Source organism: Dendrobates tinctorius, unplaced genomic scaffold (genome assembly GCF_039654945.1).
Source record: "Dendrobates tinctorius isolate UK_male_01 unplaced genomic scaffold, ASM3965494v1 ptg000024l, whole genome shotgun sequence".
NCBI classification, from domain to species: domain Eukaryota; kingdom Metazoa; phylum Chordata; class Amphibia; order Anura; family Dendrobatidae; genus Dendrobates; species Dendrobates tinctorius.
This window is the reverse complement of record NW_027361692.1, coordinates 5,059,087-5,084,013: the sequence shown is the minus strand read 5'-3', so window position 1 is coordinate 5,084,013 and position 24,927 is coordinate 5,059,087. Positions and strand designations below refer to the sequence as shown.

The window sequence follows — 24,927 nt, the reverse complement described above, 5'->3', positions numbered from 1 at the left end:
CTTCTCCCTCACAGGCAGGAGGCATTATTTCATCCTTCACTGAAGACAGATCTGTAGACAGATTTGAGTAGGTTTTTTTTAGAGTGAATGATCAGTGCAGAAAGAGAAGTGACTAACAAGTGGAGAAAACTTTTTCTCTAATAAGATTTATTACAAAGTTTGTTAGCTTTCTTTGTACTATTGTTTTAGGGGGAAAAAAACATTAATAGTGTAGTTACTGTGTGATGTGTATGACATGGTTGATATGGAAGAAAATATTGTTCTTCAAAGGTCTCCCTTTGCTAACTGGTTCAAAATGTGAAAATGTGAGCCACTCAATATGAGACTGGGGCAAGTAAAAGGAAAAGTGACTCCACTGTTCACAACAAATGCATACTGGGCTCTCTCACCTTCTATAAAACCTCAGATCTGCCAAAGAGCTACACTGCCATTCTCCAGACCAGTGTTTACCCAAATCCAAAATGTAGTGCTTAGTCTGCAGATTTTCTGCCACAAATTTATGCGCAGAAATTACATAGTGTATTACAGTAGCATCATTGTGGTTGACATTTTACTAAATCTCATCCAGACACTATGTGAAGAAATCTGCAGCTTTTCCCAACAAAATCCGGAACATCTAAAATTTGGTGGGAACAGATCCCTATAACGCACTCATAGAGAAAACACAGGTGTGAATTATTGATTTAGTGAAATGAATGAAATCACCATTTGGAAAATGATAAATGAATGATGTGTTGGTGTGATTGGGGTATGGGCTATATATATATATGACCTTCCTATCCGAGAAGACAAAGAACACAACATCCTCATCCCGGGGGTGACCCACAAGACCATCACCACCTTCTCAGACTTCGATGAACATTTCATTCCTGCCAGTCAGAACTGGACTGTCTCCTCCACCAAACTGAACGACGGCTCCAGCTGCAGCCAGGCCGTGCTGCTCATCAAGGTGAGAGGGGGAACGGACCGACAATGTGGCTTCTCCCCTCTGCAAATCTCTTCACTGGCTCCCATTCCCTCAGCGTATCCAATTCAAATTACTAATATTGACCTACAAGGCCATCTACAACCTGTCTCCTCCATAGATCAATGAAATTAATCTCCCGATACCTGCCCTCACGTAATCTCCGATCCTCCCAAGACCTCCTTCCCTCCTTCACACTTATTCGCTCCTCACCTAACCGCCTCCTTGACTTCTCCCGAATATCCCCCATCCTCTGGAATTCTTTGCCCCAACACGTCCGGCTGTCAACCACACTCGGATCCTTCAGATGGAACCTGAAAACCCATCTCTTCAGGAAAGCCTACAGCCTGCAATGATCCCCGCTGCCCCCTCACCACCACTGGAGCTACCGCCTCACCATCACTGGAGCTGCTGCAACGCCCAACCTACTGTCTCCTTCCCCACCATCCTGTAGAATGTAAGGCCGAAAGGGCAGGGTCCTCTCTCCCCTCTGTATCAGTCTGTCATTGTTAAGCTTGTTTACTGTAAATGATATCTGTAATTTGTATGTAATCCTTCTCATGTACAGCACCATGGAACCAATGGTGCTATATCAATAAATAATAATAATAATAATAATATCCGCAGTGGAATTTTTCAGCTAAAATTCAGCAGCACAGTGGCAACAAAAATATGGCAGACTTTGTTACAGAAATGCTGCATAATTTACTCCGTGCATCCAAAGGATGAAATCCGTCCGAATATCAGCAGTATGAACTGACAAACTGACATGCTTTGGATTTTAATTCCACAGCGGTGGTCAATATATTCTACGCTATGGATTTTTCTGCTCAGCATCTGAATAACTTAAAATGCACAGTGGATTTTCCACACAAAAATCTGCAGCAGCAAATCTGCTGTGTATTCGCTCCGTGCGAACATACTGTTAGAGACATGTTTGGGAAAAACTTCTCTAGGCAATGGATAAATGGAACAGCTCAGTAAATGAGTAAATTGCACTTTACCACAAACATGATCTTTGTAGCACGAAAATATCTTCCGCAAGTCTCCTTCCATATTTACAGTATCGGCATGTAGATGGAAAACCAACGCCTCGGCTTGGCAGGCAGACAACCCTCCGTCACAGTCAATCTTCCAATAATTCGGTGCAGGTGACCTCAGGGAACAAGACTGGACATAGTGCAGACCAACCATGTAAGAAATGTCCAAGGAAAGGTTTTGATGTTTTCATAGGAACAAGGTGATAAAATTGCAGTGACAAACAGTAAGAGAGACATGCCAATCCTAGGCCCTGTACGTTGTAATAATAAATGTAAGGGTTAAACCGATCCTAGTGTGTTAACTCTCTTTAAAGGGAACCTGATAGCTGATACATGCTGCCCGATCCATGAGCAGCATATATCGGACACTATCCTTCAGCCATATATGTTTGACTCTGCAAGGCTGCCGCCCTATAGACACACTGTTAGGGAGACCTGTCACTCAAAGGCAGAAGGTGGGGAGACGTCTAGTCTCCAGGCTGGCAAGGTCCCTGGTGGCATATTTTGTGCCATTGAATTAGCCTAGTTGCAAAGGAGAGGATTTTATATAAAAAGAAAGTTTCTGGATTTTCAAGCATAATACCCTTATTCCATTCAATCTAAGTATTGATTTTGAACTAAAATGTTTCTATATTAAATAATTTTTTTTTTGTCTTTAATTAGTTCTGTTTTTTTTTTATTATTACAGATATTTTGTAAGCACACATCACTCAATGAAAGCTTTTATTCATAATACTAATTTAAGCATTGAAATGCACCTAGAATATAAAAGGTCATAGGTCAGGAAGCACCTGCAATCCACCCCAGGAAGACGCTATCAAGCGAAACCCAGGGTCCAGAAAAAAGGGATAGGATTGGGGTGCCGCATGTCTCTCTTCTTGCTGTTTTTCACTGCAATGCCATCATTTTGTTCCTGTGGGTTGCACCATTTTCAATTTTGTTTCCTGAGGTCACCTGTACCAATTATTGGAAGATTGGAAGTGACGGAGTGGTGCACGCCTGCCATGGCGAGGTGTTTGATTCCATCTACATGCTGATGCTATAAATGTGGTAGAAGAGAGCAATTCTGCAGGATATTTTATGTGCTGCAAAGATTGTGTTCGGGGCTAATGCAATTTACCACTTAATTCTTAAGAAGTGTTTATACCACTTCTTTGAACTTTGCCTGCACCCGTCTTATTTCTACATTTGTGAAGTGGAAGTGGGTTTATTGAGCTGCACATCCCAGTAAATGAAAGGCTTCAGTTAAAGTTCACATATAGTATTCTACAAATCATTAATGGAGATTGCAATGAAACCCAAAATCATTCACAGCAAAATCACGTGAGGATAACATTCACCACACTTGTTATTATCCTGCTAATGCAGTCATTTCCTGCTAACGTTGCATCCATTGTCCAAAAAAGAATGGAGAAATTGTCTGCCATGTACGGTACTTAGGCCCTTGGCAAATCTTGTAAAAGAACTCTAAACCTAGAAATGAATAATAAATGAAAAAAAGAAAATGTTGCTGCCTGTCAGTGTAGGATTTTCTGCATCTCCTGAAACTAAGGTTGTGTTCACACATTCAAAGCTAATTCTTTATTCACCAAACACAGTATAGCAAAGCTGAGCTTTGTCTCATTACAAACACATCTGCAGTTCTCTTATACTGCTGTTAGCTCTGCTTTACAGCTGTGTGTAATTACAACTAACACTTCTTCAGCTTCCATCTCCCGCCATTCAGGTTGGGGGTTGCGAGAGTCTGCACAGCTGAGCTGATAGCATTATGAGAGAAGAACTACAACTGTAAGTGTGTTTGTAATAAGACAGTTCAGCTCTGCTGTAATGTGTAAGTTACAATCACACTCAGCTCTGCAGTGAGATCAGTAGCGCAGGCTGTCAGTCATTACATGTCTCACACTGGTAACGCCCCTTTTAATTTAAAATCAGCCCGGACGAAGATTCGAATTGCTGGTATCAATTATTTCAACTTTCTATGACATGTGTGTCCGTATAAACTGCTTAGGAGGGTAGATTCCATTAACAGATTTCCTTAAAGGCATTGTCCACTACTAGGACAACCCCTTCTTGATCTAAATGATTGACCCCAATGAAATAAAAAAGCGTATACTCACTTTCCGTGCTGGCACTGTTCCAGCGGTATTGGCACTCTTGTGCGGTTGTGACATGTGACCCCGGTGCCCAATCAGCGCTGGAGTCACTGTCCATGCTTTCGTACAAATTGAACATGAAGAGGAATCTAGGACTGCAGCTAATCTCTGACTTCCTCTTCATGTTTATATTCCACAGATGGTGGGGACAGTGATACCAGCGCTGATTGGGCTCCAGGTTCACGTATCCCAACAACCGCATGGGAGCCCCGGGAGAGCGAGTGCCGACACTGCTGAAACGGCACCATCATTTGTGGTCTTTTACTGCTGATGGACACAGTGGAAAACTGCTTCTTCTATATCCAGTTGTCTTAGGCCTTAATCACAGTATTTTGATTAGCAGTGAACCAAAACCAACAATGAAAGAAAATAATTCTGTAAAGAACATAGCACTCATAAAAATTTAATTTTCAGGGACTCATGTAAGGTGAGAATAAATCCCACTGGAAAAGTGCTCCTGAATATGATTTGTTCCAATACTTTAAGAAAGTACTGTAGTTATTATTGATCTTTATGTTGCAGTTAAAGATAATCTTTTACCATACTTTTTCTACTTAATCTGAGGGCAGCAAAATGTACAGATATTGATCGTTATTCCAGCGATATGTCACTTACTGGGCTGCTTAGTGTAGTTTTCTTAAAATCACTGTTTTATCAGAAGGAGATGATCACTAGAGGACTAGTAAACCTGCCCCTGGTAGTCCTCTATATTCATGATTTCCGTATAACCCCACCCCAAACCACTGATTGGCAGCCCTTGTGTACACTGTACATGAAAGCAGCCAATCAGTGATGTGGGCGGGGTTCCACAGAGCTAAAAAATGAGACAACTGTTAGATCTGCAGAAGATAAAACAGTAATTTTATCAAAATGATATAAAGCAGCCCAATAAGTGATACATCACAAGAATCAGGGTCTCTTACTCTACAACACACTGCTTTCAGATGGGAGAGCAAAAACCTGGTGACAGATTTCCTTTAACACAAATGAGGATAACACATTTTTTTAGTCTGTGCCAGTTTCTAGCCTATTGTAAGAGTTTTCCTACATAATTACAATAAATGTAATATAATTAGCGTCAGTCATATCATTGTATTTACCCTGACCAACTGTTGTCTACAGGCAAGATCCCTTCACTGCAATACAGTGCATAATAAAACTGCAATAGCGTGACATGTGTGGTAAGATGGTGGGAAGATGTTTCCTTGGTGGAAACCTCCCCAATCAGCTGTTTGTTACGGTGCCGACCATCAATGTTGACTTACAATGTAGCATATACAGTATAGTATTCATTTATTTCAAGGACTATCCTTTGGGAATCCTTAATGACCCAGTATAACACTACAAGCATGTAAACCTATTCTAATGGGGGACATAAAAAGGAGGCATCTGACAATAGTCATCTCCAGGCTCCACTGAGAAGGTGACTACACCAGTCTTACCTTCTCAAATACATTGTACACTGCACTGGATAAGCAAGATGTCCTGCCAAAGCTTTGTATATCTGTCACCGAACACATGACACCAATACGCAGACCATCGAAATTAGCCAGAGCTAGATCTGAATGCAGCAAAGGTCAAGGAGTCTGTCTTTCAATTTAAATGAAGCTACTTGGAAATGAGGATTGGCAGAGGTGAAACAGTATTTTCAGACACATCGCAGGCATATATACAGTATACAAAAAAAACGTAACATGAAAAAAACTAAATAAAATAATGGCATCTAAAGAGTACAAGGAATAATGAAACATTCCCACGCTATCTATAGTCCTGAAACTCAAAAATACCCTAAACTTCCACTTAAAAGAAGAGTAAGGGACACATTAACTTACAGGAGCAAAAATGTGAAGTCTCAATAAAACCCTAATGGCCATGAATTTAAGACCTAAAATCAGTGGAATGAAAATTCTTCTCGTGCAAGAAAGTGTTGATTTTATATGCTGAATATTTTTTTAGTCGTTGGTTAATAAAGAGAAATGGAAACTGCCGGCATTTTCTCGTTTCAGGAAATACTTATTCATTTTAATTGTCCTGTCATGGACAGAGCAGTATGAACTTTGTATCTTACATTGCCAATCCTTTCCCTTTCGGAGATGTTTGCAAGCAGCAGAAATGTAGAGAACATGCAGGATGTGGCAGAGCTGTACTTACCAGTCTGATTCCCAGTGCCCACCTTGCTGCCCCCATTCACCCTCTGTGAGCCTTCATGTAACTTTGGATGTGCTTTCTCTTTCTGCACTCTTCTGCTGCCTTGTGGAGTCACTCCCTCTGTTCTCCACACTTCCTCCCATGTGTTCTCGGTGCATGGCTGATACATAATGTGCTCTACATGGGGCTGCCAATCATTCCTATTGTGGAGCCATGTATATACTCAAGCGCGGAGATGTTGCTCATTTATATATTTTTTGTAAATAAAGTTTATTTTTTTGTTCTGTATAAAATAGACCCAAGCAGCTTCCAAATAAAAAATAACAAATAACAATGTAATTGTAAACTTTTGCATGTTGTGCCTTTCCCGCACTGCCAGTGCCGTGGTCGTCCATTGACAAGCGTATGAGATATTATCCCGTCCATTGACAAGCGTATGAGATATTATCCCATCACCGATATAAAGAAGGCGAAGCAGGAATCCTCAGGACTGGAGGTGTCAGAACTTTAAGGGCGCAGTCATACATCAGACCACAGCGCTTGGACTGGCCGGCGGCTCTCCCCACCCGAGCGCGACAGCTGCTGAAAAATACATGAAGCTCTCGGGCAGGGAGAACCGCCTGCCAATCCATGCATTGCGGTTCAATCCCGGTCCGATTTATACGACCGTTTGATTGCACCCTAAGTTCGAAATCACACTACCGTGTGTGATGTGACAACCTCGCACGAATCTCTCGCATCACCACCCGGCGCTACCGCCGGCACTCAAGACCGGAGCTGCGGCTGCATAGAAATACATGCGGCCTCACATTGCGATCCGAGTTCCGGTGGCAGTGCCGGGTGTTGATGCGAGAGACTCATGTGAGTTTCTCACATCACACACGGTAGTGTGATCCTGGCCTAAGAATGAGTAGCAGGACACAACTGACTATATTTACTGAGTCTATGTTTTTCACAGCTAGAACACGTACCCCTTGTAGTCCATGAAGCTGTTCACTTGTCACTTTTGGGACCAATTGTCTGTAAAAGTAAAAACATATTCCGATTCGCAGATCAAAATCACCCACTCGGTGAATGGTCCATGAAAAATATTGGCATCACACAGATGGCATCCAGGAATCAATCCTATGCTGCATGGATTTTTTTTGTGTTTAACAGGCAGGAGGAGGTTTTTGGCCTACAAGAAAAACAGATGCCACACAGTTGTCAAAAACAGACACACAGAAGAAAGATGGATGAAAAATGGAACTAGCATACTGATGAACACTGATCCATTTTCTTATCATCTTATCATATGCAAAAAAAAAACCCAAAACATCTGGATAACACCAGAGTTTGCCAAAGGTTGTAATAAAAAGGACAAAAACCCCACAAGGGTATGGTATATTTTTAAGGTAGATTTCGCCCAGAATCCACCTGAAAAAGCTCCTCAAAAGCGCCTCAGGAATGAACACAATGAAATGAAAGCAACATTGCTGTGCACATGCTCCATTTTATGTGACATGTTCATCCTAGTGTAAGCTACCCTCTCTTCATACTTAAAGAGGTATTCCCGTCTCCAACATCCTATCCCAATATGTAGTAGGTGTAATAATAATATTATTAGCAAATGCCTCCAATTAGAAATGTAGTATAGTTCTTCTGATTCGCTGTGTCTCTGTGCAGGCATTGCAGAACCTTAGGTATCCATGGTTACGACCCCTGATATAGTGACAGTTAACTAGTTGCTAGTGGTCGTAACCATGGATACCTAAGGTTCAGCACATGAGGAAAGAGACATAGTGAGTCAGCACAACTATATGACATTTCTAATTGGAGGTATTTGCTAATATTATTATTATTACACCTACTACATATCGGGAAGGGATCTTGGAGATGGGAACACTCCTTTAACAGTACAAAGTGAAAGTCGCCGGTGGCGGAGCCACTGCAGGGATAAAGGTATAGCACCCGCAAAGCCGCCTCAGGAATACGACCACAGCCATTTCCCTGAAGCAGCTTCACCTGGGAAACTGATACCGTGTGCACATGCCCTTATACTTTGGTATATAATTGGCACTATTTCCGGCATATACGTATGTCTATTGTATACCACAACCGTGGCGTGAATGTAGCCTTTCTAGTAATGCAGATAAAATACAAATGACTTGGATATAGACCCTAAGAATAAAGTATTATGGACTCTTTTATACAGCCAGAGCGAGTCATAAGAATGATTACACAAGTCATATTAATAGACACATACAGGAATGCCTGCCGTCTGGAGAAAAGAATGGTTCTGACGTGGAAGAATGACCTTCTTGTTTTATAGGAACAGTCATTATACATATTAATGTGCCCTGACCTCACTGATGCTCAATAATGATCTGAAGGGCTGGCTAAAGTTTAATAGGTTACCAGTTAACCGCTCTACTATAGTGACTTCATTACACTGCGTGACCTCATTATTCACACAGTCCTCCATTGTCTGGGATTATGCAGTCAGACGTGTCATAGGCTCTTAGTCTGTGGCTGTCGTTTAAATTCAATACCATAAAAATACTAACTGTGGCTTTTCCATTGAAGTAAAACGGTTGACCTCTATTAGACAAGCTCTTTTGAATGTTCCCAATGAATTTAATAAAATAAAAAAAAGAAAAAAACATACCTTTCAGACCAGCGCTGCTCCAAGTGCTGTTTTTCCACAACGGTCTCATGACATTGCTTATGTCACATGAGCGCTGCAGACAAACAAAGTTCCATCCGATGGAACTGTGAAGCCTGCAGCCCCCAGCAGCCAATAGCCAATAAGTTATCTTTCATAACTAGAGAATATACATATATATATATATATATATACACATACATACATACAGGGGTTGGACAAAATAATGGAAACACCTAACGTTTTGGCATCATAATCTTCGAACATGTTATAAACATGCAAACAGTGACATATGGTAATGTTTTGTAGTTATTTGTGTTATGTGTATGTAAATTAACTGTTTGTTTTGCAGAATTGTAAGAACATTGATGAGAACCTGATACCAATGGCAGAACTCTCGGATTTTCAAAGAGGCCAAATTGTTGGTGCTCGTATGGCAGGCGCTAGTGTAACAGAGAGTGCCCGAATGCTTGGCGTGTCAAGAGGTACTGTCTCCAAAGTAATGACTGCGTTTGAAAGAGAAGGAAAAACGTCCGCAGCAAAGCACAGGACCGGCCGAAAGACGAAGATGACTGAGAGAGACCGTCGGATTCTAAAGCGAATTGTGAGAGAGGATTGCAAGATCACTGCTGAGCTCAATGAACACCTACAGAACCCAGTTTCCACAAAAACTGTTCGTCGGGAGCTGCACAAATCAGGATTCCACGGAAGAGCTGCAATTCGAAAACCGCTGCTCTCAATGACAAATGTTTCCAAGCATTTAGAGTGGTGTAGAAACCTCCAGAATTGGTCCCTCGAGCAGTGGAAACATGTGATATTCTCAGACAAATCATCGTTTACCCTATTTCCGACCTCCGGCCGAGTGTACGTTTGGAGACAGCTGAATGAAGCATTCCATCCAGACTGCCTTCTCCCAACCGTAAAACATGGCGGAGGTTCTGTGATGATCGGGGGTGCTATTTCGTGGAGATCCGCCGGGCCAATGATATCCCTTCATGGAAGAAATAACAGCCACGATTATTTAGGCATTTTGGGCGCCCAAGTGCATCCTATGGTTCAAGCACTGTTCCCGGAGAGGAACGCCATCTTTCAGGATAATGCACCAATTCATACAGCTAGAATCGTTAAAGCATGGCACGAGGAACATTGTAATGAAGATGAGCATCTCATCTGGCCCCCACAATCCCCAGACCTCAACATTATTGAGCATTTATGGTGGATTTTAGAGATTCAAGTTAGACGTTGATTTCCGCTGCCATCGTCGCTCAAAGAACTGGAGGGTGTTTTAACTGAAGAATGGGCTACAATTGCTTTGAAAACAATTCACACCTTGTATGAATCCATACCTCAGAGAATTGAGGCTGTAATCTCCGCAAAAGGTGGACCTACACCATATTAAACTAACTTTTGTTGATGTTTCCAGGTGTTTCCATTATTTTGTCCAACCCCGATATATTCTTATATATATATATAACATCAAGAATGAAAAGTCATGGAATTACGAAAATTACAAGATCAATAGATGTTAATGACATGCAAATGAAAAAATGGAAACAAAACTTTCAAAACATATAATTTTATTTAGCATCAAGTATGAGCACCATGCTCACAAATACACTCAATTACATGCCTTGGCTACTATTAGTGGGGTTATTAATGGTTGTCTGAGGAATGTTCTGCCACACTGTATGCACTTTGGCACAAAAATCATCTAGATCCACTGCTGGTAACCAATGATGTCTCAAATGTACAGATGCGAGACAAGTCCGAAGATGCTGCAGGCCATGGAAGAAGGTTTAGGACATGTAGGCTGCTCACAGTTTCATGAGCAACATGTGGCCTTTTCAACATTATCATGTTGAAAAATGTCCCAACACATTGGAGAAATACTGTAACACTGGTTTCTTTACAAAATCAATGTAACACCTTGCTGTTAGTGTACATGTAATGAAAACAAGAGGGATCCGGCTACCATACACCTTGCCACACCTTACCAAAATCTCTGGAGTAGGAAAAATATGACGTTGCCTCATGATATTCTCTCTTCATGTCATTGTCCCCATGATCTCCAGAAGAAGACTGGAGGCTGGAATGGAGCAATGGAGGCTAGATTATAAGTCTATCCTCTTCAGTGTTGAGTGTCGCTTTTGTCATTAACACATTAATTTTTGGAGATTGATCTGGAGACGACATGGGCAACATCATCAAGAAGTCTTCACGAGGAAACGTCCCAAGGTTATGATGTGGTGTGGAATAATCCTGGATCCCTCTGATCTTTTCTTCAGGTAAACTAGCAGCTCGAAGTCGCATTGTTTTTGTGGTAAAGCCAATAATACAGCCATTTCTCCAAAGGAGACGTTTTTCAGAATGGCAACACAAGGAGTGAAGGGGTTAATAACCTCATTGATACAAGGCATGTAATTGTGTATTTTAGAGCATGGTGCTCTTACATGATTCTGCACTGAAGCACTACAACAAAACACTGTAAAGTGCCCTGGATGAAACTGCACCTCCTATACATAGAACAATACTGCACAGACGGCGACAACCATGGCACACACTGTAAACACGTTTCCTGCAGCAGTGATCCAGGTGCGCCGAACGTCTGTGGAGAAAATCCAATCTACCCGAAGATTTCCTCCGTTATAAGTTTATGCTTAAAACATACAACACTGCCCTTCACCTCTCCATACAAACCTATTTCAACATCCTCATCACTTCACTATCCAATAACCCGAAACGTCTTTGACACTTTTCATTCCCTAACCACGGATCTCCGCGCTGACCATTTGGCCAATTATTTCAAAGAAAAAATTGACCATATCCGACAGGAAAATATCTCCCAATCCCCTCATACCATGCACTGTCCTCCCTCCCCCACGGCATCTAGCTCACTCTCTGATTTTGAACCAGTCACAGAAGAAGACGTAATTAGGCTCCTTGCATCTTCTCACCTGACCACTTGCACCAGTGACCCCATTCCATCACATCGTCTCCAGTCCCTTTCCCCTGCTGTCACCGCTCACCTAACAAAAATATTCAACCTCTTTCTCTCTCTTCTGGTATCTTTCCCTCCTCATTTAAGCATGCCATCATACATCCACTACTTACAAAACCATCCCTCGACCAAAACTGTTCCACTAACTATAGACCTGTCTCTAATCTTCCATTCATCTATAAACTCCTGGAACGCCTGATCCACTCCCATTTTATCCGCTATCTCTCAGATAACTCTCTTCTCGACCCTCTACAATCCAGTTTCCGCTTTTTACACTCTACTGAAATTGCCCTCACTAAAGTCTCTAATGATCTACTAACAGCTAAATCTAATGGTCATTACTCCATGCTAATTCTCTTGGATCTCTCTGCAGCATTCAACACTTTGGATCATCAGCTCTTCCTCACTATGCTCCGTTCCATCGGCCTCAAGGACACTGTACTCTCCTGGTTCTCCTCCTATCTCTCTGACCGCTCCTTCACTGTATCTTTTGGTGGCTCTTCCTCCTCTCATCGTCCCCTTAGGCTGAGTTCACACGTGGCTTTTTTTCGCGTTTCCGTAGCGGTTTTAACCGCGCGATTTTGCAGCGAAAAATAAGCATCCCATGCATTCCTATGGGATTCCGCAATGCTGTGCTAATGCTGCGTTTTTACCGTGGCGGAATTGCTTCGCGGTAAAAAACGCAGCATGCTCATTAATTTTGCGGAATCGCGGCGATCCCGCACCCATAGGAATGCACTGTTCTGCTTACTTTCTGCATGTGGCTGTGCACACCATGCGAAAAGTAAGCAGAACATTTGCGGATGGTACCCACGGTCCGGAGGAGAGGAGACTGTCCTCCGGGCTTTGGGTACCATATCCCTGTAAAAAATAGAATTTAAAATAAAAAATATTGTTATTCTCACCTTCTGACGTCCCGCGCAGCCTTCCCGCCTCTCTCCACGCTCCCGGTCCCAGTAAGCCTTTGCGAGCGATGACGTCCGTTCTCACGGGATTGCGAAGTCTCGCGGTTATTCGCGCGACGTCATCGCGAATGACCGCGAGACGTCGCGATCCCGCGAGAACGGACGTCATCGTGGTAATTGTCGCAAAGGATTACTGGGACCAGGAGCGTGGAGAGAGGCGGGAAGGCTGCGCGGGACGTCGGAAGGTGAGAATAACAATATTTTTATTATTATTATTATTATTTACATTCTTTTACTATTGATGCGGCATAGGCGGCCTCAATAGTAAAATGTTGGTCACACTCGTCAAACACTATGTTTGACGAGTGTGACCAACCTGTCAATCAGTTCTCCAAGTGATGCCACAGATCGCTTGGAAAACGCTAGCAATTCTGCAAGCTAATTACGCTTGCAAAATGCTAGTTTTTCTGCGGGAAAATCGCGGGAATTTAAAATGCGATTTTCCCGTGGAATGGAATTCCGGAATTCTCGCGGTAATTTCTGCGAGAGTTCCGCTACGTGTGAACCCAGCCTTACTGTTGTGGGGTTCCTCAAGGATTGGTTCTAGGCTCCCATCTCTTCTCTTTGTATACTGCCCCTATTGGTCAAACAATCTGTAGATTTGGTTTCAAGTACCATCTCTATGCTGATGACACTCAATTATACACTTCTCCTGATATCATGCCTGCCTTTTTAGAAAACATCAGTGATTAACTTACCGCTGTCTCTAACATCATGTCCTCCCTCTCTCTGAAACTGAACCTGTTAAAAACTGAACTCCTTGCGTTTCTTCCCTCTACTAATGTACCTATGCCTAACATTGCCATTTCCATGTTTGGTTCCACCATTACTCCCCCGCAACATGCCCGCTGTCTTGGGGTCATACTTGATTCCGAGTTTTCATTCATACCCCACATCAGATCACTGGCTTGCACTTGTTATCTGCACCTCAAAAACTTTTCTAGAATTTGACCCTTTCTTACTTTCAACTCTGCAAAATCTCTTACTGTTTCTCTAATGTAAGGGTCCCGTCACACACAGCGATCTCGCTAGCGAGAGCGCTGATTTTGTGACACATCAGCGATCTCGCCAGCGAGATTGCTGTGTGTGACGGGGATCAGCGACCGGCCCCCCTGCCAGTTATCGCTGATCGTGCTCGAGTGGCCTGGGCCATTTTTCGATCGCTGGTCTCCCGCTGCCCAGCACGCATCGCTGCGTGTTGCAGCGAGAGACCAGCGATCAGCGACGCTGTTTTCTAATGTAAACGTCGGGTATCCAGGAGCCGCGGCTCCTGGATACCCGCTCTTTACCTTGGAAACCGGCATACACGCTGGTTTCCAAGGTAAACAGCGGGTATCCAGGAGTCGCACGGCTCCTAGATACCCGATGTTTACCTTGGAAACCAGCGTGTATGCCGCAGCTCCTGGATACCCGACGTTTACATTAGAAACCAGCGTCCAGCGTCGCTGATCCTGATTGCTGGGGCTGTCTATGTGACAGCTCACCAGCGATCAGCCTAACGATGTCCCAGCGATCCCATCCACGTCGGATTGTTGGTGGGATCGCTGGGACATCGTTATGTGTGACGGGTGCTTTATTTATTCTCATCTGGACTATTGTAACTCTTTTCTAATCGGTCTCCCTCTTACCAAACTCTCCCCTCTCCAATTTGTCTTGAATGGTGCAGCCAGGATCATATTCCTCACCAATCGTTACACCGATGCCTCTACCTTTTGCCAGTCATTACACTGGTTACCCATCCACTCTAGAATCCAGTGCAAACTTAATACCCTCACCCACAAAACACTGATGATTTGTGATGATCTGCAAAAAGGAGTGGACCAAAATTCCTCCTGACATGTGCGCAAACCTCATCATCAACTACACAAAACGTCTGACTGCTGTGCTTGCCAACAAGGATTTTTGCCACCAAGTATTAAGTCTTGTTTGCCAGAGGAATCAAATACTCATTTCTCACTGCAAAATGCAAATAAACTATATAATTTATACAATGCGATTTTCTGGATTTTATTTTTGATAATCAATCTCTCAATGTTAAAATTAACCTACCCTTAAAATTGTAGCCTGTTCATGTCTTCAAATAATTATTTCCTTCACTGTATACATTCCTCAATATTGAAATTGCAATATCAGGACCGAAAAGTTGGGAAACCAACCAAGTTGATATTATTGATAATGCAAATGATGTAAAACAAATGGAAACAAAAAGTTCAAATGTGTTAATATATACACACCCTAGATTCCTCTCATATGCTATAGTTTTAAAATCTGTTATTCAGTGGAAAAAATCCAGGTATAGGCCTCTATTTCTGCTCTATTATGATGACTTAATAATTATAATAATAATATATAATGGATTTGTATCAGCATATTTCTTTTCACCCACATTTCATAATGTAACATTCAGCCATATAAATGCCTAAAAAATATTTTTGATAATTTAGAGACACTTTCTAATTCTCAAAATTGTGGATGTATTTCCTTGCAGGCTAGTACTTCATATATCTAATTCTTATCTCTGACAGATCTTTTATCTGCTTCACATGTTCATAAGTCTCCAGGATTACTTTCTGTTCCTTCACTTCATAATCTTGGCCTCTTTCATCACTTTACACCTTTTTATTCATCAGAGGCCATATGGTAAAACCAGTGTATAGGGACAAATTCCTCATGTATTCTCACTCATCATATTTCTACTGTGCATACATATGTATTACTCAATAACCTAAGAGGCAAATGACACCATGAAGAATTTACTTGAGCATGTGATACTTGTAAAAGCTACATTTCTGAGGAAACCCTTTCTGTCTGTATAGAAATTGGCCCAGTCAAGTAGCCTCCTAACTATGTACATAATTACCAATATCTACAATTTTTGGGTTTATAAGCCCCACCCCCAGGAACATCTCCAAAACACCAAGCAGCTACTTTTGGCAACACCAAGCAGCTACTTTTGGCAACACCAAGCAGCTACTTTTGGCATGGTTTGCAAAGCCCCATTCATTGAGTTTGGTTCATCAGTACTGTTGGCCAATATGCTACTACTTGCTTGGATCATGGCATCTTTATGGAAGCCATATTACAGCTGAAAGAATTTGCTGGAGGGAATTGGTTGCTTTTAACAGTGAATTTACTCCCTCTTCTCCATTACTAAATTAAACAATTTTGTCTTTACGCCAAGGTCATAACCAGATGAGTATATGGAAATTATGTGCCCCTATAAAAAAAAATCTGAATTGCGACAGCCCCTCCAAAAATAAGTCACAGCAGTTATATTATATCTACTATATAATTGTCTAATTCTGTCTGTCTGTCTGTAATGGAAATCCTGCCTTGCTGATTGGTCGCGGCAGTTAGGCCACGACCAATCAGCGACAGTTGCTTAGTCGTCGCGGCAACACGGCCGCATCGCTTATTGTACAGGCACATTACAGCAGTTAAAGGTATCACTGCTGCGTCGCTCATTACACAGGCACAGTCCTGTACATATTCTGGAGTACAATACTTTAGGTAACAGCAGAAAAGTGACTGCAGCTCTGGGTGTAACTGGAGTACAATACATTAGGTAACAGCAGAAAAGTGACTGCAGCTCTGGGTGTAACTGGAGTACAATACATTAGGTAAGATCTGAACAGTGACTGCAGCTCTGGCTGTAGCAGGAGTATAATACATTAGGTAAGAGCAGAACGGTGACTGCAGCTCTGGGTGTAACTGGACTACAATACATTAGGTAAAAGCAGAACAGTGACTGCAGCTCTGGGAGTAACTGGAGTACAATACATTAGGTAACAGCAGAAAAGTGAGTGCAGCTCTGGGTGTAACTGGAGTACAATACATTAGGTAAGATCTGAACAGTGATTGCAGCTCTGGCTGTAACAGGAGTACATTAGGTAAGAGCAGAACAGTGACTCCAGCTCTGGGTGTAACTTGGGTACAATACATTTGGTAAGATCTGAACAGTGACTGCAGCTCTATTTGTAGCAGGAGTATAATACATTAGGTAAGAGCAGAACGGTGACTGCAGCTCTTAATGTAACTGGACTACAATACATTAGGTAAAAGCAGAACAGTGACTGCAGCTCTGGGTGTAACTGGAGTACAATACATTAGATAACAGCAGAACAGTGACAGCAGCTCTGGGTGTAACTGGACTACAATACATTTGGTAAGATCTGAACAGTGCCTGCAGCTCTGGCAGTAACAGGAGTATAATACATTAGGTAAGAGCAGAACGGTGACTGCAGCTCTGGGTGTAACTGGACTACAATACATTAGGTAAAAGCAGAACAGTGACTGCAGCTCTGGGAGTAACTGGAGTACAATTCATTAGATAACAGCAGAACAGTGACAGAAGCTCTGGGTGTAACTGGAGTACAATAAATTAGGTAACAGCAGAACAGTGACTGCAGATCTGGGTCTAACTGGAGTACACTACATTAGGTAACAGCAGAACAGTGACTGCAGCTCTGGGAGTAACTGGAGTACAATACATTAGGTAACAGCAGAACAGTGACCGCAGATCTGGGTGTAACTGGAGTTCACTACATTAGGTAACAGCAGAACAGTGACTGCAGCTCTGGGTGTAACAGGAATACATTAGGTAAGAGCAGAACAGTGACTGCAGCTCTGGCTGTAACAGGAGTATAATATATTAGGTAAGAGCAGAACAGTGACTGCAGCTCTGGGTGTAACTGGACTACAATACATTAGGTAAAAGCAGAACAGTGACTGCAGCTCTGGGAGAAACTGGAGTACAATACATTAGATAACAGCAGAACAGTGACAGCAGCTCTAGGTGTAACTGGAGTACAATACATTAGGTAACAGCAGAACAGTGACTGCAGCTCCGGGTGTAACAGGAGTATAATACACTAGATGGTGGCACAATTCTATCGCATCGGGTAGTTTAAAGTCTCTGTTAAAATAAAAAATAGCTATATACTCACCTTCCGACGGCCCCGGACTCTGTCCCTCCTCTCACCACGCTCCCGGCATCTTCCGGTTCCAGTAATGATTAGCGAGAAGGGCCGGAGATGACATCACTCTTGCGAGAGCGCGGCGTCATCAGCGTTGTTTCACATAAAGCATTACTAGGACCGGAAGATGCCGGGAGCGTGGTGAGAGGAGAGAAATAGTCCGGGGGCCGTCGGAAGGTGAGTATATCACTATTTTTTATTTTAGCAGAGACTCTAGAATACCCGATGCGATAGAAATCGGGCCACCATCTAGTTTGATATATTTATTGATGTGGTACATCCCTATTTTATGCTTTTTAACCATCTTTTGCATAATCTATTTTCCCTAAATTAATTTTTAATCTGTTTGTTGTATATTATTTTCTAATAAATAATATATTTAATACATTCGGTTGTATGCAATAATTGTGGGCTTCATTCATGGTATTTGGATATACAACCATTTCCTTCATGCATGTAAAATCTATATCTATAATAAAACCAGTGTGCAAAATCAGACCTGCACAGTTAAAGGTGACTTTTAGAACTGATGCCTCCAATAGATGACACCTGATTTCCTGTCATCTTCATCTGTGAAAAGGCTATTTGCATATTTAAATTCTCAGAGAAACATTGCATGACTTATCAGTCTCCTCATGCTAATTACGCACTCTACACAAGGAGAAACTTTACCCTTTAGACCCCCTCTCAAGACCTCTAACCCAGCTAAACCAGTACTCCTACTTTGCACTGAGGAGGAGCAAACACACCAAAACAAGTGTCTGAAAATGGAGTTTTTGGTTTGGCTTCTTATCATAAGTCATGTGACTAGGCCCTCTAAAAGGTCAATATTGACTTTTGGAGTGTTGCTACCTCCAATATCAGGAACTAGTCCTGTTCTTCCTCTGCGAAGATGCTATTTGCATACATTGTTTTAAATTCTTTTTCCAATAAAGTTCAACCCCCTTTCTGCAAAAATAACAAAATAACAAATACTAGGCAGCTACACAACTAAAAAGTCAGCACCTTCAACAGGGCATTGAATTGGTATGGTGTGTACTGTATGTGCACAGATGTAAAATTTAACTAGTAAAACGGATATTCAGAAATGAAAAATATTTATGACACACACTTTCTGAGGTAGACAGATACATTTAATGATTTAAATCTAACTTCTCTCTTTCTTTCGCTATCTTTCCCTCTTTATTCAATAACGCCAGAACCCCTTCACTAAAAGAAAAAAAAATCCCTTGATCAGAACTGTACAGCTAAATATAGACATGTCTCTAATCTTCCCTTTATCTCTAAACTCCTGGAACGCCTGATCCACACCCATCTTATCCGCTATCTCTCACATAACTCTCTCCTCGACCCTCTACAGTCCGGTTTCCGCTTTTTACACTCTACTGAAACTGCCCTCACTAAAGTCTCTAATGATCTACTAACAGCTAAATCTAAAGCCCCCGTCACACATAGCGCTCTCGTTAGCAAGATCGCTGCTGAGTCACGTTTTGTGAGCCAACAGCGATCTCACCAGCGAGATCGCTGTGTGTGACACTGACCAGCGACCGGCCCCCCTGCCGGTTATCGCTGATCGTCCTGGAACAGCCAGGACATTTTTTTGATCGCTGGTCTCCAGCTGGCCAGCACGCATCGCTGCGTGTGACAGGTGGGAGACCAGCGATCAGCGCGCTGGTAACTAAGGTAAACGCAGGGTTTCTAAGCACCAGGCTGTGCTTAGAAACCCTCTGTGTACCTTAGTTACCAGCGTGCTGATGCAGGGAGCTGGTAAACAAGGTACACATCGGGTTTCTAAGTGACGTACGCCCCTTAGAAACCCGATGTGTACCTTAGTTACCAGCTCCCTGCATCAGCACGCTGGTAACTAAAGTACACAGCGACTCCGCGCGCTCGGCGTCGCTGGTGCTGATCGCTGGTGAAGCTGTCTGACAGCTCACCAGCGATCATGTAGTGACTCACCAGCGATCCTGACACTTTGATATCGTTGTCGGGATCGCTGGTGAGTCGCTATGTGTGACGGGGCCCTTATGGTCACTGGTCCATGCTAATTCTCCTGGATCTCTCTGAGGCATTTGGCACTGTGGCTCATCAGCTCCTCCTCACTATGCTCATTTCTATAGGCTTTAAAAAAAAAGTGCTCTCTCTTGGTTCTCCTCCTACCTCTCTTATGGCTCCTTCACAGTATCTTTTGCTGTCTTTTATTACTTTAGTCTTCCCCTTATCATCGGGGTTCATCAAGGCTCTGTCCTAGGCCACCTCCTCTTCTATCTCTGCACTGCCCAAATTGGACAAACATTCAACAGATTTATCTTCCAGTATCATCTCTATGCTGTTGATATCCAGCTATACACCTCTTCTCCTGACATCACCCCCATCTTAATACAAAATACCAGGGATTGTCTGTCCACTGTCTCTAACATCATGTCTTCCCTGTATCTGAATTTCTCCAAAACTGAACTTCTTGTGTTTCCTTCCTCTACTAACTTAGCTATACCTGATATTGCAATTACCTTGGGTGGTTCAACCATAACTATAGGCTAGCCTGCTTGCAGTCTTGGCATCATATTTGGCACAGAACTTTTGTTTACTCCCTATATCCAATCACTCATTCTCTCATGTTGCCTCCATTTTAAAAACATCTCCAGAATCCTACCTTTTCTCACCTTTGAAACTGCTAAGGGCCCCATCACACAGCGAGATCGCTAATTTTGTGACACATCAGCAATCTCTCCAGCGATATCGCTGTGTGTGACGGGGATCATGCAGGATCGTCCTGGGCCATTTTTTGATCGTTGGTCTCCCGCTGGCCAGCACACATCGCTGCGTGTGGCAGTGAGAGACCAGCGATCAGCGATCAGCGACGCTGGACGCTGGTATCCAACGTAAACATTTGGTAACTAAGAGTCGCGCGGCTCTTGGATACCTGCTGCTTACCCTAGATACCAGCGCACGCTGGTATCTAGGGTAAACAGCAGGTATCCAAGAGCCGCGTGGCTCTTAGTTACCCGATGTTTACATTGGATACCAGCGTGCACGCTGGTATCTAGGGTAAACAGCGGGTATCCAAGAGCCACGCGGCTCTTAGATACCCGCTGTTTACATTGGAAACCAGCTTGCTCGCTGGTCCTGATCGCTGGTGGGGCTGTCTATGTGACAGCTCACCAGCGATCAGCCTAACGATGTCCCAGCGATCCCATCCATGTCGGATCGTTGGTGGGATCGCTGGGACATCGTTATGTATAACGAGGCCTTGAGACTCTTACTGTCGCTCTTATTCACTCTTGTGTGGACTACTGCAACTGTCTTGTGATCAGTCTCCCTGTAACCAAACTTTCTCTCCTCCAATCTGTCCGGAACACAGCAGCCAGGGTCATATTTCTGTCCAGCTGTTACATCGATGCCTCCACTTTATGCCAGTCATTGCACTGGTTGCCCATTCACTACAGAATATAATACAAACTTATTTCTCTCAATCACAAAGCTCTTCACAGTTCTGCACCACTTTATATATCTATATCTCTTCCCTCATCTTCTTCTACCACTCTAAATGTGCAAATCATCTATGACAAACCTCCAAAATCTGGATCTCGCACCTCTATCTCCAAGACTGCTCTCATGTTGCGCCAGTTTTCTGGAATGCACTACCCCAAGCGATCCGACTAATTCTTAGCCCCCACATTTTTAAGCTTTAAAAAAAAAAAATATCTTTTTAGATAGAGCTATCATCTCACTTCACTATTTTTTTCACAGTCCCCTCTTTCTAAATTTTCCTCAGAATCTGGTCCCTCCTATTCATCTCTCTCCACATCCTCCATCCACCCAACAGCACTTGGTAACTGTACTTAGAGAGATGCTGGCTGATGACTGGATATTGCAGTTAATTTGAAATGCTCTATTAATTAGAATTATGGCTGGACCGTACATGACAAAAAATTTTGATCTATTGTGCCCCCCTTTTTACTTACAGACTGTAAGCTTGTGAGCAGGGCCATCACTCCTCCTGTAACTGGTGAACTGTGTGTTACTTTGCAATGTTTTTATTGTCTGTACATGTCCCCACTTAATTGTAACATGAAGCAGAATTTGTTGGCTCTATATAAATAAAATGATTATTATTATGTCAGCCTTCTGTGACTGATGCAATCTTCTGCAATGTGTAAAGAATTGGCTGCCATTTCTATGGTGATTCACACTAGTTGAATCACAATTTGTTCAAATTCACCTGGGACCTGTGAATTTCACCAAATTTGATCCAACTTCAATTTACATTGAATCAATTTGATTATCTAGAGTTGTAACAGTATATTCAGGATCTGTGTGATATGGATAAAAAATACACGTGCGTGTATCATGGCTAAAGTTGTCTATACACATAGTATAATGGTTGATCATAAAGAAGCCAATCAATTGTCCATAGGATCATTTATATGAACGGTCCATCAGGCACATCACAGACTAATTTCCACGCTGAGTGAAGGATAAGTAAGTGCACAGCAATGGGAATAGGGGGAGTGGAGACCCATAGGCAGATCTAAAATCACCCTGTCCGCCCTAAACGTCTCTATATAGGTTCTGCACCTATCGCCGAGCAGGAACCTAATCCCTACCTGACCCTAGCGATTGGCTCTATGTAGGGAGGGGATGGGGCTAAACTAGTCAGTCCCCACTAAAACTAAAGACAGAGAGAGAAGATGAATGGGGGAAAACACTTACAGTAGCTTGAGAAGAGAACTGAGATGTCACACCAGCAATCCTCCAAGGGTCCTCAGGGAAAGACACTAACTGACTGCTAGAACCTCCAACAAGACTGAGTCAAGTATGAGCTAACACCTGCACCATGCTGCAGCAATTGAATGTAATAACAATAATAATAATAATAATTTTATTTCTATGTATATAAACCTTCAGCACAGGTGTGTGATTAGCAGCAGAAGGTGGAGGTAACTATCGGGTCCTAAAAGTAGAAGGATATCGCTCCATAACAGAGATGCCAAATTCAAGAAGGTGCTTGAGCTAAATGCAAAGACCTTCTTCAGCCAAATCCAGGATGACTGTCTGTCACACCTGACACACAAGTGACACTAATCTGGCAGATTAAGCACATTGCAATTGCAAGTGACCAATGATCAGATGAAATCTAGCCAAAAACAAATATGTTAGCCATGACATCATTTTATTTTCAAATAAGGTCAACAGAAATTACCAAATTTTAAAGTGTATGGATCGTTGTAGTGATTAGGGCTAATCCTTGAACAAATGGTAACGGGTGGGTCAGTGACAACATCTCAGTGGCTTGACAAATGTGGTTGAGACTCTTAACAGATGGAACTATACACGTAGTGTATGAACATGGCAAATACTTTGAATTCTTGATCCAAGCATACACAGATAAGCTGAAGGTATTTTATTAGCTGTCGTAGTATAATATGGTCAGTGCTGTGATCTGCATGTCAGCTGCAGCAGATTATCCTGGCAGTCATATAACCCCAATCACATTTTATGCAGGTTAGATTACACCTCAGTGATCTGGGAAAAGGAAATGCCTTCGGTATGGGCTAATATTAAATTCTCCGTATACAACAGACAACAGATGTAATGTGATGGATGGGAAAGTCTCATTTATATTTAGAAATCGCCTTCTGCACTTATTTTGACCTCTTGAAATTTACAAGCATTCATTTTCCTGGAAAAACATATTGACAGAAATTTTCCTTTTTAAGTATAATTTCATTTACTACCTACAAAGCATAAAGAATAAAATAGTGAAATATTAAAAAAAAAATCAAACACCACTGGCACTAAGATGTAGCGACAGAGGGTGCAGTGGAAGTCGTCACACCCAGTTCTGGTACTTGGGGGTCCACAAGGCCTTTGTGTCAAATAATAAGAACTAGTATTCTATATATCACATATACAGCGCAGATTATACATTAAGGCCAAGGAGTTTGAAATGATACATGAATAGCAAGGCAACAGCCATAGTGTTCCATGTCCTAGGTAAAATTCTGTAAGGCCAAGATTTAGCTGCTAGTAGAAGGAAAATAATCACATCTGAGTAGGAAAAATTATACATCTCACATCACAAAAAAAGGTGGATTCATTCGGTTGCTTGTAGTCAATAATTATATAAAACAAAAAAATTCCACTGGAAAAGTCCCCTAGTTTAATAAAAATAACAAAATTAAATAACGTGGTTGCATACGTGTGAGCACCCTCTTATAATTGGGGATGTGATTATAATAATATAATAATAATAAATTTTATTTCTATAGCGCCGACATATTCCGCAGCACTTTACATTTCAGAGGGGATTTGTACAGACAATAGACATTACAGCATAACAATAATCACATACAGTAGATTATAACAAATACCAAGAGGAGTGAGGGCCCTGCTCGCAAGCTTACAGTCTATGAGGAAAGAGGTAGACACAAAAGGTGGGTGGTAACAATTGCCCTGATTGTCTGTACTGTTACACACTTAACATTATGGCTGGTCCAAACACAGAGGGCTAATGGATGCATAAAGCATGTGGGAACATGGTGCGGGGAACCTGGTTATGGTAAAACTTTTGACTGTGCCACACAGGGATAGATTAGGTTAATGTGTTGAGGCGGTAGGCCAGTCTGAATAAATGCGTTTTCAGGGCACGGTTAAAATTGTGGGATTGGGGACTAATCGAATTGACCTGGGAAGTGCATTCCAAAGAATTGGCGCAGCACGTGTATAGTCTTGGAGATGGGAGTGGGAGGTTCTGATTAATGAGGATGCTAACCTCAGGTCATTAGCAGAATGGAGGGCACGGGTAGGGTGGAAGACTGAGACGAGGGAGGAGATGTAGGGTGGTGCTGAGCCATGGAGGGCTTTATGGGTGAGGGTAATAAGTTTATACTGAATTCTGGAGTGGATGGGTAGCCAGTGTAATGACTGGCACAGGGTAGAGGCATCGGTGTAACGATTGGTGAGGAATATGATCCTGGCTGCAGCATTCAGGACAGATTGGAGGGGGATAGTTTGGTAAGAGGGAGACCGATTAGAA

At 42.4% G+C, this 24,927-nt stretch overlaps 1 protein-coding gene across 3 annotated transcripts in view; it reads right to left on the bottom strand.

The window, feature by feature from the left end:
* Positions 1 to 24,927, bottom strand: part of FILIP1 (filamin A interacting protein 1) — a 227,538-nt gene that overhangs the window by 114,183 nt on the left and 88,428 nt on the right. For 2 of the 3 annotated variants that reach the window (XM_073569313.1, XM_073569315.1), the window contains exon 1: positions 6,309 to 6,441. The exons of the other annotated variant lie outside the window; for it this stretch is intronic. In XM_073569313.1, the coding sequence (XP_073425414.1) occupies positions 6,309 to 6,344 (36 nt within the window). In that variant the 5' untranslated portion in view covers positions 6,345 to 6,441. Of the gene's footprint in view, positions 1 to 6,308; positions 6,442 to 24,927 lie in introns of those variants that run through there. 3 annotated transcript variants of the gene reach the window in all.